The 20,199-nt window shown below is 45.5% G+C and overlaps 1 protein-coding gene across 1 annotated transcript in view; it reads right to left on the bottom strand.

The window, feature by feature from the left end:
* The window catches only part of TMEM63A (transmembrane protein 63A), a 60,860-nt gene that overhangs the window by 12,912 nt on the left and 27,749 nt on the right, over positions 1-20,199 (bottom strand). The window contains exons 4-16 of the mRNA XM_088449369.1: positions 19,883-19,940; positions 17,497-17,534; positions 13,261-13,403; positions 11,676-11,727; positions 11,097-11,205; positions 9,795-9,865; positions 7,928-8,008; positions 7,302-7,425; positions 5,248-5,381; positions 5,029-5,166; positions 3,091-3,244; positions 2,226-2,332; positions 847-933 (exon numbers count right to left, since the gene is read on the bottom strand). Coding sequence (XP_088305495.1) covers positions 847-933; positions 2,226-2,332; positions 3,091-3,244; positions 5,029-5,166; positions 5,248-5,381; positions 7,302-7,425; positions 7,928-8,008; positions 9,795-9,865; positions 11,097-11,205; positions 11,676-11,727; positions 13,261-13,403; positions 17,497-17,534; positions 19,883-19,940 — 1,296 coding nt within the window. The remainder of the gene's footprint in view (positions 1-846; positions 934-2,225; positions 2,333-3,090; positions 3,245-5,028; positions 5,167-5,247; positions 5,382-7,301; positions 7,426-7,927; positions 8,009-9,794; positions 9,866-11,096; positions 11,206-11,675; positions 11,728-13,260; positions 13,404-17,496; positions 17,535-19,882; positions 19,941-20,199) is intronic.

Here is a 20,199-nt window from a genome sequence, read left to right as displayed (position 1 = left end):
GGGGTGAGTAGCAGGCAGAAAGCGGTTGTAGGCAGGCAGAAAGCAAGGGGTGGGTAGCAGGCAGAAAGCGGGTGTAGGCAGGCAGGCACACAGAAAGTGGGGCAAGTAGGTAACCAGCAAGCACATCAGGCAGGCAGAAAATGAAGAGGGGGAGGGGGGGGCAGCAAGCAGGCAAGACAGAAAGCAGAGTGGGAAGTGAGGATGTGGGGCAGCAGGCAGGCTGAATGCGGGGCAGGCAGGCACACAGAAAGTGGGGCAGGTAGGTAACCAGCAAGCACATCAGGCAGGCTGAACGCGGGGCAGGCAGGCACACAGAAAGTGGAGCAGGTAGGTAACAAGCAAGCACATCAGGCAGGCTGAACTCGGGGCAGGCAGGCAGGCAGAAAGCAGAGCAGGTAGGTAACCAGCAAGCACATCAGGCAGGCTGAACGCGGGGCAGGCAGGCACACAGAAAGTGGAGCAGGTAGGTAACAAGCAAGCACATCAGGCAGGCTGAACGCGGGGCAGGCAGGCAGAAAGCAGAGCAGGTAGGTAACCAGCAAGCACATCAGGCAGGCTGACGCGGGGCAGGCAGGCACACAGAAAGTGGGGCAGGTAGGTAACCACAAGTACATCAGGCAGGCTGAACGCGGGGCAGGCAGGCACACAGAAAGTGGGGCAGGTAGGTAACCAGCAAGCACATCAGGCAGACAGAAAATGAAGAGGGGGAGAGGGGGGGCAGCAAGCAGGCAAGACAGAAAGCAGAGTGGGAAGTGAGGATGTGGGGCAGCAGGCAGGCTGAATGCGGGGCAGGCAGGTAATCAGTAACGGTAGCAGGCAAAAGTAGACATGCCAAATATCACTAACCTGGTGAGTCCAAGTGAAGGCAAAATGAGCACCATAAAAATCAGAAAGATGTACAGTTTATGCATCATAATTCTGTTTTCTGCAGACCTGTAAAAAGTAGCACAAATAGTTATGAATACTAAACATTGTAACTGTAAATGTTAAAGCACTAATATGGAAAGTATGTAAAAATGCTGTGAAATGAGGATGTGTGTGATCGGCAAATACCGCATCTGTGAATGTTGGTAACAATAATAAAAAAAAAATAATCCCAGTTTTATTAAAAAGAAAGAATATATGAGTTGCACGGTAACATAGTGGTTAGTATTACTGTCTCATAGCCCTGATGCCATCAGCTCAATTCCTGGCCCTATCTCTGTGGAGTTTGTATGTACTCCACGTTGTTGTGCGAGTTTCCTCCAGGTAGGTTAATTGGCCCTAGTGTGTGAGTGGGCTTATATGGTAGGGAATTAGATTGCAAGTTCCAATGGGGCAGGGACTGATGAATGACATATGACCTCTGTACAGTGCTGTGTACATATGTGGCACTACAAAGCAATAATAATAATGTGCCAATTCCGGCTAATGAAGGACTTCCGTGTGTCATGGTTTGCAGAGCAGAGCCCCTTTGTATATTTCACCCAAAATGTTTAACTCACAAAATGTTACTTTAATCTAAAGGAAGTAGGGGGGGCAGTTGGAATCATAGGTATCCCGAGATTCTCCTATAACAATGAGCAGAGCTCTGGGCATATATCAAGCTGATGAATGAATGGTGCTTGACGGCTGGCACAGTGGTTGGTATTCCTGGCTCACAGCATTAGGTGTAACTCCATTAGGGTGGGGTTTATGAATGACTGAATGGGTTTCCCAAGAGAGTGTCACATGAGCACATTTTATACTCAGACAGCTGTTGAAAATCCATAAACAGTGTCAGTGTTCAGGGCCAGCAGGACAACAGCTCAAGCAAAATGCTTCACATTTCTCCTGCATCTGTCAGATACGCCGTTGAACAGCTACTGAAAAACTGCCAGGATGTTATATAGAGCTTTATAGACAGAGCTTTTCCTGCCGGCATGAAAAGCTCTCGGAAATAAAGAGTTTTCTTTTCCTGCTGAGTGAACAGCTCGTGTGACACCACCTCACTTGTATGTAGTTAATGTGAGTCTATGACTTCTTTTTTCCTTTCCCTTGATTCAATCATCAGACTCCATTTGACAACAAGAGTCTGATCGCACCAGTGGGGATTACAGCGTGGGTACGTTATTATCATATTTATCTTTACGTGTCTGGGTACACCACGGAAGTCTGTACTATACAATTCAATAAAGTGATTTCTTAATATCTGTTTTTTACTTCCCAATAAGGTTTAACCAGCTTCAGTCAATGTGATATCTTACTTTGTCCAGTGAGCTTCGAAGAGGGTGGAATAGTAGACGATGGTGGGGAGTAACGCGGAGAAGGACCACAGGAGGAGTGTGGGGAAGAACTGGCTGATAACTGGGTTCTGTAAGGATGTAGGACAGTTACTTCATTATCCTGCTTTACAGACGTATTCTCCCTCCGCACTGCCCCTAGTGGCTGCAATCTAATCCCAGAACACAGCTCACTATGGCAGCCGATTTCTCCTCCCACCCTGCTGTCTCTCTGTACAATAAAGCTCTCTATGTTGCTCTGTACACGATACCATATATCACCTTTACCATGGCTGCTAATTTATTGCACATAGATCACCAGCAGTAGAACTATGAATAAAATATATCCCATAGCAACCGTGTGAAGCACCCCCACCCAACTCCTCACCTTCCCATACAACACTGGACGGCAGACAAAGGGGGGGGGGGGTCGCATTTATAAGGCGGAGACTTGTGCAAATTTGGTGATTTTGGACGACTGTCAGATTTAGCAAAACTAAGCAGCGAAAGAAGAAAAAAATGTAATCAATCCTCCGCACACATGACCATCCCGACTTCCCAATTATAGAATAAAACAACATATAAAGAGTCAATTTCCAATTTTATTTTAACTCACTGGATTATGTTGGATCAAGAACTGAAGACAACTATGGAAAATATTGTGGGGCATTAAATAACAATACTATGGCGTAAATAGAATGATTACACATTGATTGAAGCCCGCTGTCCTGGTCCTCACTGCCCTCTATAGCATGGTGCACAAATAATCTGTACAATTCTCTATGGTGTCTCCCCATGATCAGTAACTACACCACTGCCAACCCCAAGTCTCAGGCCGAGCGCTACTTACATTCAGGTAGTAGATGGGCTTCGTGACGTTGAATTTGTCTATCGTAGTGATAATAATTGACGGGGTAGTGAGGAAGAAGAGCACGATGAAGAGGCAGAAATTAATCCCCAGGACCCGGGCCCACCATTTTATTCCCTGCACCGAGAGATTCGCCCTAAGCACAGGGGAAACAAGCACCATAAAGATCCGATACAAGAATATAAATGACGATACACTATTAAGTACTGACATTTAATTGGACAGCTTCATACCCTTACTAGATACATCGCTGATTTCACATTAAGCAGCACCCAGCTAACCTGCCTCTGGTGAGCCGCCCTGCACCCGTTTACCCTCATAGTGCGGCCGTTGGCACCCAGCAGGGAGCAGGTACTAGAATCCTGACCTCTTATTATATAACGACAAACTATGGCTCATTCTGATTGGTCAGTCAGCCAATCAGGAGCTTTCTGTACAGGCAACCACAATATTATGGCCCAATAGGAATACTGCTTACTATAACACGCTACTGTACCCAAACTGCCTGGCTGATAGCTAGTATGGGATTTGCAATATGCTGGACAATTGGAGAGATCCATTATATGCTGGATAGTTGTGTGACTTAACAATCGGCAATTCATTGGGGCTGTATTATAAAAGCCAGATAATGGTAGGGGGCAGTAGGACATGCTGAACAAGAAGGGCTAATATTCAGTGCTATAATAATATAAATGGCGCACGTTGGAAAGAATGATTAGGTCTGCTGGCTGCTTGTGTTGTGGGTCCTCAGTAAGTATGCCACTAGCTGCACGCCGCCACCCAATACCGCATACAGCCGTAGCGCTGCTTATGTGCGCAACGCAAAGTGTGCCGCACAGTTTTATATGGTTGGCGGTTTTCTCTACATGTGAAATTACCGGGTCTCTATACGCTTTGTTCAAGACCTTGTCTGCGTCAGACCGCTTAGGTCAGCCTATCAGTCTTATCAATATCCAAGATGTGTCCCCTAAATTAGTATGATCGTTTGGAACGTATATAAAGCCTGTGCTACCAGTTTGCCGCCATTAGGCTGGGAAGAGACAATGAGAACCCCAGAGAGGAAGAAGATCAAACCTCCATTAGCTCTACCAGGAGGGAGGTCACATCCAAGCTTCTAGGGCAGTTGATAACAGAGGTCTGTGGTGCAAGTTACTAAAAGTTAGCCAGAGGACCTGTCGCTCACTCTCGGGGAGGAATGCCGGTGGCACGTCACCACTACTTCTTTAAAACAGACAAGAATTCAGAGAATATAAAAAACTATTACTGCAAAATCTTGGAGTGGAGGGGGATAGGAATATTAGACTGGCCAGGATTATGGTTCTGACTGGACTAGGGGTGATCATCTCGATGGTTTGCTAAGGACAGTCGATGATTTTGTCACAGGTCCAATGATTCCTCGCCATCAATGGGCAGGTCTGGAGATGCTGGTCGCTGTGAGTCACACTACACCTTAGCCCTGCTCTCCTCCAATTGGCTAAGCCTCTGTCACATGCACAATCTATGGACGCCCATTGATGGTTTTCTGTCAATGGTTTTCTACCATAGACTAAAAGTACTGATAGCGCCATTGATGGTGAATCCTACATTGGACTGCTCGTGGCAAAGTAGATGACCAGCCGTTGGGAGGAGAGGACGCTCAGCTGAGCGGCAGTTGTTCATTAGTGGGTAACACGGGCCACTAGTGCTGCTGTGTTGGGTGGAAACAGTAGAAATGTATCAAAAAGATTAAAACAAATGAAGCCCCAAACGCGTACTATAGAAAAATGTTCTAGCTGGAAATTTAACTAGTGCACATTTGTATAATTGAATATATATATATATTTTTAAATACTTTTCTTTATTGAAGCAAAATACAATAGCATTATCCAATCAAGAACAAGACGATATGCAAATAATTGAATACATTAATGACTTGTTTACCATGAAATATTCTCTGGGTAGGTGGCGTAGGTGACAGACCAGTGGGAGACGCCGAGCTCGCCGCTGAACCTCGACGGCTGCGGCTCGGTGGCCAGCTCGCACCCGTGACATTTGATGGCGTTGAAGTCTTTGAGGATGCTGCAAAGGAACAACAAGATCTCGGTAACTGCTCCACATAGGGGTCTTCGCAGGGTTCCCCGGCTGCTGGCCAGTACTTACAAGGTTGCCATAGATTTTTCAGAAAAGGTCACAAAGGCAATTCCGATGGACACGTTGCGGAAACGCTCCAGCTTGGCCGTAAATTTTTCCTCCAGCAAGTCGGACATATTTTTGTAATACTCCATAGCTTCCACCTAAGAGTATAAGGCATCACAGAACGGTTAGAAAACCTTTGCGGCGTAGGAATGACCTCATAGAGCGAGCACAGGCATTACAGATGGAACGGGATTACAAAAATGTCACTGAATATATTGGGAACTCAGATTAAGCCATTGTACACTGGGTGCAGAAACGTTCCGGCGGCTTTGCAGGATATTATATGAGAGGCTGATTTCTGCTCCAAGCCTATAACTGCCATCAGCCTATCGTATGTGTGTTTATATACGCGCAGTGCGGCGTGCAATTAAATTCCCAATAAGTCTATTTCAACATCTTGCTGGGGGCGAGTGCGAAGGGTTAAAATAAGTAATTATGTAGCTGCCAGGTGTACAGGAAAGGAGGCATAAATCATTTATATCTACAGATGTATAAAAAAAAAAACCATGTACAAGTAATTTTCCCCACCAATGTCACTGTCTTTCCCAGTCATTTCTATATCCATCAGTAACAGATGTCAAAAAACGTATTTTGTTTTTTAAATTTGCCTCCGTGCAGGTAAAGCCCCGGAGTCGGCACAAAGCTTCTGATTTAATAGATTGGAGCCGCTGGAACACCACGCCGCTATTTGCCGAATTCTTTTCTTCTCTCTCTCCCGCACTTTACATAGGATTTACTAACTCTCCCGTGAGTTCCCATTATCTGCCACCTACAGAACAGCTTACAACCCATGCCTCCTTACCTCTCCCCCCTTCTCCCCAATCACACATCCTGTTACTCACTATGGCTTACCAAAGCCCCTTACACTCTCTAGTGCATGTTCTGTATGAGCACTTACTCACTACGTCACTCCAGCCTGGCGTTCTCCCTAATCACTGCTACTCCCTTTCACTGCCCTGTACTGGCCCATTCAGCCCCCTCAAGATCCGATCCCCCTCCTCATCGCCCTTCTCACCACCCCTCACCGTCATCGTCCCTCTCTCCAAAGTCTCAGCTTGACCACTCCCTTCTTACTCCCCTCCCATGAACGGTGACTTACCCGACCCTCCGCACTTCTCTGGGTGTACACCCAGGTTCTACCCCTCACATCTTACTCCCATCTCCTCTTCCCGGCACCATCACCACTAATGGCAGGGTAACCCCCCCTCACCATATGCTCATGTCCCTCCTTCCTCCTCACCCACCACGTACCTCCAACCTCATTCTCATCTCTCCACTTCTCCTTTTCTTGTGCCCTCCCAAAGTCCAGCCTCCCAATTCCATATCAACGTCCTGGCCATGGACCTACCCACTGCTACACCGGGGATGGATTTCAACGTTTCCTTTGCCATCCCTACCAACACGGCTACCTTTAGGCCCCGATTCGGTGTGTATTGGCGGTCGTCCGTCCGCGACTTTATCCAAATATCCTACAAACTCCCCCCCCTGAGTATATGAATGTGCACGGGCTGAGACGCTCACTTTTATCACCTGTGCACGCTGTAATACCAACTAGTGTGCCCTATGGCAAGTTCAGCTTTTCCATCTGCCCATGGCCTCCTATGCCCGTGGTGTATTAAAGCCCCTTTCGTTGACACGCCCACAATACACCCATAACACGCCCACTGTGCAGCCCATTTGTGCGTGCACCATTAGCCACCTCCCAGTCAGCACCCGGGAACGCCCGTAACTTTTCCTCCACCTCTCTGATACGGTCCGCCTCGATCACCACGGCGCCTATGTGTAACGCATGCGCCGTAGAGTTTTTAGGAATTTCGGCAATATGCGCACTTGCAAAAAAGAAACCTGCTCAACTTACTGGAGCATTGGTAGTGCGTGCAGCTTATGTGCAGCTCTGAATGGGCATCTAAGCATAAGGGCAGGACACGAGATACAGTAAAAACAGCGCTGCAGTACGCCATTTCACCACTAGTTGGAGCAGTCTTAAAAAAACAACAACATGGTAACTCGGTACCTACCCTCTGACAATGCGGCGTTACGCAGCAGCACAAGTGCCCACATGGTTTGGGGTTAATGAAAAAGCGCTCGCCGGTCTTGTCGTACAGTTTCCTGTAGTAGGCCAGGCTCTTTTCTGCATTTTTCCTGCAAATAAAAAAATATATATATATTTTATATATATTTAAACTGTTCGATAATTTGATCATTACTATGCACATCTAATTGCTAATTATCTTGTTTGAAGTTGAAATATATATTGACACCACGCTTGTATAGTTATATTTTTACGTCACGGGCCTGGTTGTTGGTCGGCACGCGAGTTATATTTCTATGCCCTATATCTGCCGGTCTGCTCTCATTTATACCTACGACGATGACTGACTGCAACTAAAGGACTTTATTATTTATAAGAGCCTTGGGGCGTCCTGATTTATCCTGGGGTTAAAAGGAAACCCAGGAACTTACAGAAACTATATAAAGAATCCTCCGCACAGCTGTGACGTACGGAGGAAGACCCACATCACAGCGCATCATGGAGCAGTCGTGACTACTTACAATGTTATTTTGCGGGCGCCCTATGGGGTAACATAACTACTATATATAATGGTGGTATAATGTAAAGTTTGGTCGAGTATGATTGCAGTACCTCTTGCCAGAGATCTGGATGAGGTCGGCTACGTCATAGCACAGTTGTACCTCCAGCACCCGACACGTAGGATAGGCCTCACTGGCAGAGGAACAAACGTTGAATCAATCATTACAATAAAACACACAAGCAGCTTATGCCATCTGATCACCTAGCAGTAACCCCCCAAGCACTAAATGAAGCATCTTTCTACAATCACCACTGAAGACCGGTCAGTAATATAATAAGGTGGAAGCTGTGGGCCCGATTCAGAGCCGGACGCTATTTGCGCTCGCTCGTTCAGGAAATAGGGGTGGCTATTCAAATGAACCGTTCGCTCTTTGCGGTCTGTTCATGCCTCTAGGTCTGAATGAGCGAACAAAACATGCGGTCGTTTTTTGGTAAACTACGCCCCCTGGCCGCTCGCACCGTACGTCATGTCCGCTATTTATTAGATTAATCGAGTACATCGACCAGCGTATGAACTGCTCGCTATTCTTGTGGTTGGTTTTTCCTACCGCAATCTTGCGAGCAGTTCTGACTATAAAATAACCCAGTGACGTGGTCAATGACGCTGCTGTATTAATTATGCACACCCATAAAACGCCCGTTTTGACCTTTAAGCACGCCTGCGATCGGATCTCCACTCCCCGTTTTCAAGCACCTTCCCCTGTTACCACCCACATACGCCTCCTCCTGTCACTCAAAATAGCAGGCATTCGCTATTTAGCGAACAAACGATTTTCGGCCGCACTGACTGGTTCGCGCATGCGTATTATGATCCGTACGTATGCGCAGTTGTGCAAACATCGCTCGGAACGAACGAGCGGCCGCTTACGAGCGGCTCTGAATCAGGCCCAGTATTCATAGGAAAGCTACAGAATAGACCTAATGTGCGCGACGGGTGCACTTAGTACATCGGAACAAAACAGATTTTTTGAGGTAATCATTTACTTTCTATCCTACTGAAAATATGTAAATATCGTATTTTCCCAAAGAAGGTTTTAATGTGTATTATACAGGGGTTTCAAAGTGTGAGTCTTATTCGCATAAATGAAACTGGGAGAGCGACAAAACTACATTGCTGGCTCGTACTGATCAATTTGCTGCACGACATTTGTACATCTGTGTGAGATTGAGTCTGAAACTGCGTAAGGAGGGCTCCGATGCAGCGGCCGCAGATTTTTATCACGTCAGGTTGCGTTGTGCTTCACATGCGAATTTGTACGTGTTTAAAACTAATTTCTGAGTGGTTAAAGTCACAGCCCTGTGCGTTTGGTACACGGCGAGTGAGTATTTGCTGCGTCTGTGAAGCGAATAAGAGGAAAAATGGAAAGAAAAATATGGTGCCCTACTTGTCTCGCAGCGTCTCATTCACGGCGGGCATCTTGCTCCACATGGCGTATAGGCGCTAATTGTATGTATGTATATACAGTATGCAAGTACACACAGAATGTATTATGTCTACGTACTGCAATAAGACTCACAATAGTCCCTATTAAATGAAAAACTAAAAGTAAAACCATTAAACACTTCCAGAGGTTTCATAACTGATCACAAACTCTGTCTCTGTAGTAAGAGTTTCAAAACTGTTCAGGATAATAAAAGATTATTTAGCCAGGGAACCGATATGCAACTATTCCTTAATAGCTAAAATATAAGTAACCTGCTCCGTCCCCTTAGCGGAGACCCAGTTTTTTTAGAAACGTGCCAGGTTTAGTCAGATGTTAATGAGTTAAATATAACTGGCCGGCGCTGGCATACCCCCTGTAAGGCTTTGCACACAGCGCGGTTTGTACGGTTTCAGCGAGCAGCTCAGTAAAACTTTAATGCTACGCTGAGGCCGTAACTATATCAAAGGCCAAAGCACTGACAGCCTCGCCTCTACCTGAAGTGACCGCTGATGGTCTCTGTGTCAACTTGCTTTGGAAGCCCTGTCACAAACAGCGTTTGTTTCACCTGCCGAAAAAGGAGGAGGAGGAAGAGGAAGAGGGTTAGTCTTAAATTTTCATATTAATCCTATATTATGTCACAGACATTCCCTTTATTTATACATAACATTTTCCATTATTTATCAACTATTGATAACAATAGCGGCTTCTGCTAGTGTCGGATTTCAGAGATGGGCAATCCAAATATAAATATATTATAATATATATATAAAGATATAATAAGTTTGGGAAATACCACAAGGCCAAATACAAGACTTTACACGGCACCTACTCTTACTTAATGCTACATTACTCTATGATATACAGATCACATCCCCCTGCTCTCCCATCCCATTACTCCTCCTATTAATGCATGGTGCTGGAGCTCTCCAGACGGTATGCAATCGGGAAGCCGACTGCCTATATACCGGCTTCCCGACTGTCATATCCCGGCAAGGGTAAAATGCCGGGCGTCTAGATGTAGACACCCCGCCGGGGGACTTAGGGTTAGGCAGCGGGTAAGGGGGGGGTTAGGGTTAGGCACTTGGGGGGGAGGTTAGGGTTAGGCACCCCTAAGGAGGGTTAGGATAGGTTAGACAATACTTACCTATCCACGATGAGGATTTCCAGCGCTGTCGGGCTTCCGCTGCTGGGATCTCTGCTGATGTCGGGCTGCCGCTGCCGGGAATCGAACCGCCGGCGATGCGGGCGGTGGTATTTCATACCAATTCCCTCTAAACTCCAATTAAAGACCCTATGCGCCCCACGAAGGCACCTACCCAGAACTGCTGCCCCCCCTTACCGCTATCCCCCTACAATGTGGATTTTGGCCAGAACTTAAACTACAAGCTATGGACGCCTGGACACTTGGGGGTTCTCCGTGTAGGCCAAATAGTGGGCAGAGAGAGGGACCTTTCTTTACAGGCGCTATAAGAGACATCTTCCCTAATAGACTGCGACCACTGGGCACATCGACACTTCTTATGGAGTACCGGCCAATAGAAACACTTTAAAAGAGATCTTACTCCACTTGGAAACAAGTCACATAGAGAAAGGTGCATCAAACCTTCTAAAGAGGACGAGTGGAGACGTTGACCATAGCAACCAATTAGAATACAGCTATCATTTAACTAGGACATACTATAGAATGATATTACAAACTGATTGGTTGCTACGGGCAACAGCTGCACCGGCCCTCTGTAGAAGGTCTGATGTGAATGGGGGTATGCGGGGTCGCGCTCAGACTTTTCTGCACCTACCGTATTTTCCTCCTTGTACTTGATCGCAGATGTATGATGTCGCATGAGGAGGACGATGGCGATGAGATAAATGACGCCTATGACGGTGTGGAGCCACAGAAGGCTGTCTCTGCAAACACAAAGACACAATGCTGTGCCGTACAACTGACTGGCGCAATGGGTCTCAGCATTTCTCCGCTCCCACACATCTAACATGCGGCTCCATACTCTGTCCCCATTCAGCTGTCCCCCGGCCTAACATAACATCTACTGCACCGATTTCATACACCGCACTCCTCACATATCATGTACTTCATATCCATCTCGCGTTATAACCGGTCACAAGCAGCGCCGGCTGTGCCCCCAAATGTACACTGCTACAGACTATGGGGCCTCATTTATAAATGGTGCTCCAGCCAATCAGCTCCCAACCGTCATCTGTTAGAAATATGACAGTTGGGAGCTGATTGGCTGGAAGCACCATTTATCATACACAGTGACATTTACCACTCATTGTGAATGATAAAACTGGTTAATAAATGGGGGCCTATGTCTGCCAGCGACATTCACAGAACATAAAGAATATCCGCCTGTACTCACTGGTGCTGCAAATTTGCTATCGTTGTTCTGCCGAAGTTCATCGGATCTTCATCTTAAAATACGAAAAAAAGAAAAAAAAGATGGAAATGAAAGAAAATATTTTACATAATGTACATTTATACACACACAATATATAATAAAAAAACAGAACCTACAAATCAACATATAGAATAAGAATAAAGGAGAAGCGTTACGGATCAAAGCGTTATTTCATAAGCAAAGTATTTGTCCATCAGACAAAGCGACAGTGATTATACACAGAAAACAGATGAACGTCATATCCGCCCACCCGCACAGGGATACAATGGTTCCCATGTACGGGACAATGACAATTTTCAAACGTGAATGATGACATTTCTGTAAGATCTTCTGTGCGCCATAAGCGCAGAGCACAACTACAAATGTGTCCTTGGCTTTAGTCTGGCCAAGTAACCCCCCCTCAGCTATTGTGTTACTCTGCCTAGTCCAATACTGTATGTATGCCCAACGGGACAAACACGTGCAACTGTACAAGATGACATGTGCTGTGTACGTATAAATGACTGGTCAGCCTGAGCACAATGTGGAAGGGAAAAGCTCCAGTGAGGTACAAATGTTGGCTTTATACGGGCAGCACAGATGGTGTAATGGTTAGCGTTACTGCCTTACAGCACTGAGGTCGTTGGTTCGATACCCACTACGGCCCTAACTGTGTGGAGTTTGTATATTCTCCCTGTGCTTGCGTGGGTTTCCTCCCACACTCCAAAAATATACTGGTAGGTTAATTGGCTCCTAACAAAATTACCCCTAGTGTGTGTATGTGTGTGTGCATGTGTTAGGGAATATAGATTGTAAGCTCCACTGGGGCAATATTCTATGTAAAGCGCTGCGGAATATGTGTGCGCTATATACATAACTGATAATAATAATAAAGATACCAGACTCCCCTTTATGTGAATACTGTACATCCAAATTAATTTAAGGGGGAGATGCATCGAGCCTTGGAGAGAGAAGTTACCCAAAACCACCAATCAGCTCCGAACTGTCATGTATCCAGCACAGTCTGTGCAATGACAGTTATGCTGGGTACACACTGGCAGATATATTGGCCGATCAACTGATTGTTGGTTGCTATGGGCAACTAATACACTTTATCCCTCTCCAAGGCATGATATATATCTTTCCCTAAATAACGTTATTGGGTAATATTTTTTTACACAATGGGTGGGGTGCAGTAATGTTACCCTACAGAAGCCTATGGGGTTCTAATTGCAAAGAGATGTGAGAGGACTCCTCCCAGCAACGCCCGGCACAGCACGCGCAGAAGGACGCCAGAGGGACTTCTGGGTCGTAGACCGAGAAGTCCCACACTGGCAAAGGACAGCTCTTACCGGGAGAGCGGTCCTTTGCATTGGTGTTCAGGCATTATGGCGTAATTACCGTCAGCATACATGCGATGAGTGGCGGGATGCAACGCATGCAAATTGCAATGCGTCATGCATCCCGCCCAATATGAGACGCCAACATCGGTTATTGGCGGCCTCTGGGATCTAACCAGCAGTTACAGGGAGCGCAAGCCGGCTATAGCCCTACGGAAAATAATTACCCAGCAAATTTCCAGACAAGTTGACCGGCAGGATGACGGCCACAGACAGGACGCAGGCGATGACCAGGGCGCAAATGATGTGACGCTGGAAGGAGAGGTAGTGAATGGCGTCTTCTCCACATCGCTCATAGATGTCGTCATCGCTAAGAGGAGGAAAAGCAAGCGTTACCTGGATTTTCTTTACGTTCCTACAGAGCCATTTTATGACACTAATATACGGCAGAGGCTATAGATTATGTATCTGTGTTATATACATGGAATGAATGAAATGATCAGAGCTTAGCTAAATATCTCCATCATGCTCTTATTCGCCCCTTTGCAGCATGATGACATATAAGAGATACCTATCCAAGTCATTCCAAGTATCTGCAGGGAACTGCACTGGGGGACACTATACCATGGGGATATAGAACCTCAACAGGATTCCGGCACTTTAAATATCATAAACTGTGTAAGCCCCTCCCTCTTCTATAAGCCCGTCCTGTGGGCGTTATATAGAGAGAACTAGATTAAAAGAGAAAAACCACAACCATCCGATAACACAATGAAGTTTATTAAACTTTAACAGGAGAACTACAGTGTAACTGGCTGACACAGGCTTAGATGAAGAAGATTGGCCCCAGGTCTTTACATTTGTTCCTGTAAGCCCCAGCTCTGTATTGAAGGGTGAGGTGGTCCATAGGTACTATGAGGGCATAACGGGGGTTCCCACCTACCTTGGAAAGACCTTACATTATCAGAATTTATTTTATTTTTATTAAATTGAGTATTTTTTTGTTGAAACGTTTTATAATCAAAAACAAATAAAAAGTTACAAAACAAACAAGTCAGTTAGTGACAGTATCAGAAGCACAAACATACAACATATGGATGATGGGGAACAATCACCAGGAGCACTGTATAGCGCATGACCACTATGTAAACATAAAGGAGAGAAAACACCACGAGAACACACAAATCATCATACCCGGAGAAAGAAAGAAAAACCTAAGCCTGGTACACACTATACGATATATCGGTCCGACGGGGATCGGACGCATCATAAAAAGAGTACGTCCAATCCATCGTTAACGATGGTCGTTCATCGCACCGTCCCATCTGCTGTTCTGCACAGTAGATGGGACGATGCAATGAACGATACGGTGCTGTTACTTGCAGCATGTAGCGTCACATTGCGCCGTCGTAAACCGAATCATGCAGTATGTATCGTTACATTACATCGCACCGTCGCTGGGTCACACATCGTATAGCGTTACCCAGTTTGAGGCAGCGGAGACACCCACGAGACAGAGAGACACATTTTAAAATGGGGGTGGTTGTGAGGAAGGGAGGGGGGGTTAAGGGGTCCAGAGCAATTCTGGAAATTGCAAGAGGCCCCAAACCCTATAAAATGTAAGGTGGCACTGCCTTTTGCAGTACATAAATCACTTGTCAGGGATGCATTACCCAAACCCAGCCAAGAGGGGAATGTAGGAACCATCCAGGTCCGAGTTATACAGACCTAATACCAACTCCGAGCTATACAGACCTAATACTAACTCCGAGCTATACAGACCTAAGACTAACTCCGAGCTATACAGACCTGATACTAACTCCGAGCTATACAGACCTGATACTAACTCCGAGCTATACAGACCTAATACTAACTCCGAGCTATACAGACCTAATACTAACTCCGAGCTATACATACCCAATACCAACTCCGAGCTATACAGACCTAATACTAACTCCGAGCTATACAGACCTAATACCAACTCCGAGCTATACAGACCCAATACCAACTCCGAGCTATACAGACCTAATACTAACTCCAAGCTATACAGACCTGATACTAACTCCGAGCTATACAGACCTAATACTAACTCCGAGCTATACAGACCTAATACTAACTCCGAGCTATACAGACCTAAGACTAACTCCGAGCTATACAGACCTGATACTAACTCCGAGCTATACAGACCTGATACTAACTCAGAGCTATACAGACCTGATACTAACTCAGAGCTATACAGACCTAATACTAACTCAGAGCTATACAGACCTAATACTAACTCCGAGCTATACAGACCTAATACTAACTCCGAGCTATACAGACCTAATACTAACTCCGAGCTATACAGACCTAATACTAACTCCGAGCTATACATACCCAATACCAACTCCGAGCTATACAGGCCTAATACTAACTCCGAGCTATACAGGCCTAATACCAACTCCGAGCTATACAGACCTAATACTAACTCCGAGCTATACAGGCCTAATACTAACTCCGAGCTATACAGGCCTAAGACTAACGCCGAGCTATACAGACCTAAGACTAACGCTGAGCTATACAGGCCTAATACTAACTCCGAGCTATACAGACCTGAAACTAACTCTGAGCTATACAGACCTAATACTAACTCCGAGCTATACAGGCCTAATACTAACTCCGAGCTATACAGGCCTAATACTAACTCCGAGCTATACATACCTAAGACTAACTCCGAGCTATACAGACCTGAAACTAACTCTGAGCTATACAGACCTAATACTAACTCCGAGCTATACAGGCCTAATACTAACTCCGAGCTATACAGGCCTAATACTAACTCCGAGCTATACATACCTAAGACTAACTCCGAGCTATACAGGCCTAATACTAACTCCGAGCTATACATACCTAAGACTAACTCTGAGCTATACAGACCTAAGACTAACTCTGAGCTATACAGACCTAATACTAACTCCGAGCTATACAGACCTAAGACTAACTCCGAGCTATACAGACCCAATACCAACTCCGAGCTATACAGACCTAATACTAACTCCAAGCTATACAGACCTGATACTAACTCCGAGCTATACAGACCTAATACTAACTCTGAGCTATACAGGCCTAAGACTAACTCTGAGCTATACAGACCTAATACTAACTCCGAGCTATACAGGCCTAATACTAACTCCGAGCTATACAGACCTAATACTAACTCCGAGCTATACAGACCTAATACTAACTCCGAGCTATACAGACCTAATACTAACTCCGAGCTATACAGACCTAATACTAACTCCGAGCTATACAGACCTAATACTAACTCCGAGCTATACAGAAATAATATTAGTAACCTGGACATGAAGGTGAACAAGCTGCTCAAGCCCAAACCCCCCTCCCCCCAGCGCAGCAAGCGTTTTAGAGACTCTAAGGGCTTGGAACAGCAGCACTATTATCGTCCCCCTTCTGTATATACAGCACAGCACCAGGGAGGGAGTGTGCACAAGCACCAGGTACCTTCATTTTCAGGAGCAGGGGACTAGGCAGTTCAAGAGCTTGCTGGTACAGATGAGGCAAGACCAGTTACAAGATGGCGGCATGTGGAGGAAGGAGAGGAAGACTTAGCTCACACACCACCAGAGGAGCCGGAGCAAAGCCACAACACTGAGGGAACGGAGTAATTGTGGGAGAAACACCTGAGACGCGCCCCGGGACAACCAGCACAGAAGAGGAGCTGTACAGCAGGCCGAGACGGCAGTAATGGCGGACCCGCTTCGGGAGGACGCCAAGGCCAGTAGCCAGTGCTGGACCCATAGGAGACAAATCCAGCTGACTAAGAGCAGATGGGCCACCCCCGGAGAACCAAACAGACAGCGGAGGCAGGGAGGAGAGTGCACAAGACCATAGGTGGAAGCAGGAGAACTTTATAGGATAATCAGGCTGGAGAGCTCCAAGACATGTGACATGGCTGGAGGACCATTTAAGATTAGCAACGAATGATAACAAGAACATCACTCATTGATAAATCTGGGCCTTAATGCATAGCATTTTAGTTTCATCGTCAAAGCAATGGTGCATACACACGGTCAGATTTTCCTTCAGATCTGACCGATAATGATTTTAAAAATCGTTCATATCTGAAGGAAAATCTGACATGTGAGCCTTCAACGATGAACGATGTGCGTTCCCGATGGTCAGATAATGATATCTGACATCTAATGTGTTTGCAGTCAGATTTGGTCGATTTCAGTCATTTTAATGCAGTTAAAAATCGTTCAATCGTTGGTAATATCGTTCATCTGTCAAATCTGACTGTGTGTATGCACCATTGCACTCACAAAGCCTTAGCGTTGTTCTTTGTGTTCAGAGGGACAAATATGTTACACAACGTTCAGCAGTGCCCAGTCTACTAGTCAGCGGGAGGGGAGACATGCGCCAATTACTCCCACCTACCTCCCCCCAAAAGTGGGGCACGGGCTTACCTCATTTGGAAAGCAGCGGACATCCAGGAGCAAAAACCCTGAAAAAAACAACAAAAACGTTAGACGTCCCAGGGACCGTGATTGCAGGCGGATAACTGGAATTAATAAGAATGGGTTTATCTTAACATGCAAATAGAAGCGTGTGACGATGTACACAATACACAGTGCGAAGGAGAATGACCTGTGCCCCACTTCACAACCGCAGCCCCACCTCAATGTCAGTGAACAAAACAGGTCCTTAAGCACATGCATTGCAAATATGTCTAGCAAATGAATCCATGTATACATTGTACCATTGCGTAACCTAGGTTTAAATGCAAAGAACTCAAAAGTAAGATGTCCCCCACAGGATTAATAACTTTTGTGTTAGGTGCACATTTAGGCCCAGATTTATCAACGAAGATAAAGAAGAATGGGCTTTTCACAGGGGGAGGGAGGGTTAGTTTAGAAAACAGGATTTATTTTTTTTGTTTACTACTAATGGGGTGTGGGGGATATTATTATGATTTATGACCCCTGGGGGGGGGGGGGGGTATGTTGCCGATAGGGGGTGGGGAGTTATTTTACAATGGGGCCTATGGAAACAGGGGAGGTTGCAAAACACCCGCTAGATACATTTATTATTATTCATTTTTATTGATAAAATATTGAAATATATTATTAAAAAAAATAATCATTTTAAAACTTTATTAAGTAATAAAAAAACTGACCATTTCTGAGCGGTTTTCTGGGGCAAAAAATCGTCAGTTAACTGGTTAAAGTGAGCGTTCGGTCTGTGTGTAATGTCCAAGTGAAGATAGAACAGGTACAAGATTTTGGAATATTTTTGGCTCAACTACAATTCACAGCGAGGGTAAATACTCTCCCCCTTATTAGCACATACCCTACCCTCTGAGTGGAAATTGTGAAATACTCTGTATACTAGATAGCACACGGTCAAATTGATGAGCTGTCCATTCTGCCACTGCCAATTTCCTTGGCGCAGACTATACAACTCGTATGTAAGTTTATATTCTGATACTTTCTCCTTTTATTTTAAATGTTGCTGTATGTTATGTTGTATCAAGCATTGGAGAGAGATAAAGTACCAACCAATCAGCTCCTGTCATTTTTCAAACACAGCCTGTGACATGGCAGTTAGAAGCTGATTGGTTGGGCTTTATCTCCATCCAAGGCTTAGTAAATAGATCCCACAGTCTGTACCATGACAGTTAAGAATGTGTTATGAACAGCGCATGTGCAAATCAGGTCCTGCGTCATCGGAGGTAGTTGCGGCTGCGGACGTCAGGTGAGTGATAGTCTGCAGCCGTTTGGGGGGGGGGCGCGATGTGGAACGTTTCACAAAATGGGGGGCATGTCAGCCCTGTTCTGTAGGCATGCCGAGGCCAGGGTCTGTGTATTACGACGCAGCTTCACTGGATCCCGGCAGTGTGAAAACACCGGCCATCCTGAGTTACCTGAGCGTTACTGAGATGACCCATGTTCACGCAGATGATTCAGAGCTGCGTCTCAGGATGCAGCAGAGGATCACAGAAGCCGGAAGTGGCTGAAGTCCTGAGGCTCCCCCTTACAGTAAGCCTCCTATTCATGGGTGCGGTTTGTGGCAGGTAAAGGCAGCCATGAGCGATTTCCTGACATCAGAGGATCGGCAGAGCCTGGTTCCCTGACAGTCAGTACAGATCTCTGTGCCCCGTATAACAGTGACCGCCCTGACCACAGCCACAGATGTCAGAGTAACCTATTGCACCTTAGGGCCGTATTCAATTAGTGTAAAAAACAGCAGTTTTTAGCCAAAAAACAGGCGAAAACGGCAAGAGGCGAAAAAAACTGGAGAAAACTTTTCTTCATTCCAAACCAGGAGGAAAAATAAATAAATTGCAAAATCCCTATTTTTGCCTAAAAATGTGGGGATTTCTTTCAGAGCCCTTTAAATTACCATTTTTGCCTGTTTTTTGGTGAAAATTTTAGAGTTTTATTTGGCGAAAACCATTTGTTTTCGACGCTAATTGAATACGGCCCTTAGGTATCACAGTGACAGCACCCCCTGAATGTCAAGACAGATCCTGTGCATTATTATCAGGGAACCCGCTCCCTAACCCCAGATGCCCTGCAGAGGGACACCCAATGTATACTGCAGAGTATAAACGCCCCATACTACACACACTATGGGGCAGATTTACCAAACCTTCTAAATAACACAAAGCAAAGTATTGCCCATAGCAACCAATCAGATTTAACTGCCATTTTATATATTGTACAAGATAAACGATTGCTAGATCTGGTTGGTTGCTATGGGCAACACCTCACTTGTTCTTTTTCGCAGGTTTGATAAATCTCTCCCTATATACACACACACAGACACTCTATACATACATATTACACGTACCTTGTCCCTTTCCAATTCCTCATTGAATGAAGCTGATCTCTGGAATACGCACTGAGGGCTGGAAGACAAGAATCAGTGGCTTGGTCTATAGAGTGTAAGCCTGCGAGCAGGGCCCTCTTACCTCTATGTGTCTGTTATTACCCAGCCTTGTTTTATTACTGCTTGTTACCAAATTATAAAGCACAAATGGAATACGCAGCGCTATATAAATAACTGTGAATAATAATAATGGTTTTACATCTGGGAGGAGCCGCACATTCACACTAAATCCCAGGCGGCCACTGGAAACTGCAAAATACCGTCTACATAACGGTGGT

The sequence above is a fragment of the Taudactylus pleione genome, unplaced genomic scaffold, assembly GCF_031769625.1.
Source record: "Taudactylus pleione unplaced genomic scaffold, aTauple2 ptg000483l, whole genome shotgun sequence".
In the NCBI taxonomy this organism is placed as follows: Eukaryota; Metazoa; Chordata; class Amphibia; order Anura; family Myobatrachidae; genus Taudactylus; species Taudactylus pleione.
The sequence above is the reverse complement of the archived record's forward strand: the minus strand, read 5'-3'. Positions and strand labels throughout refer to the sequence as shown.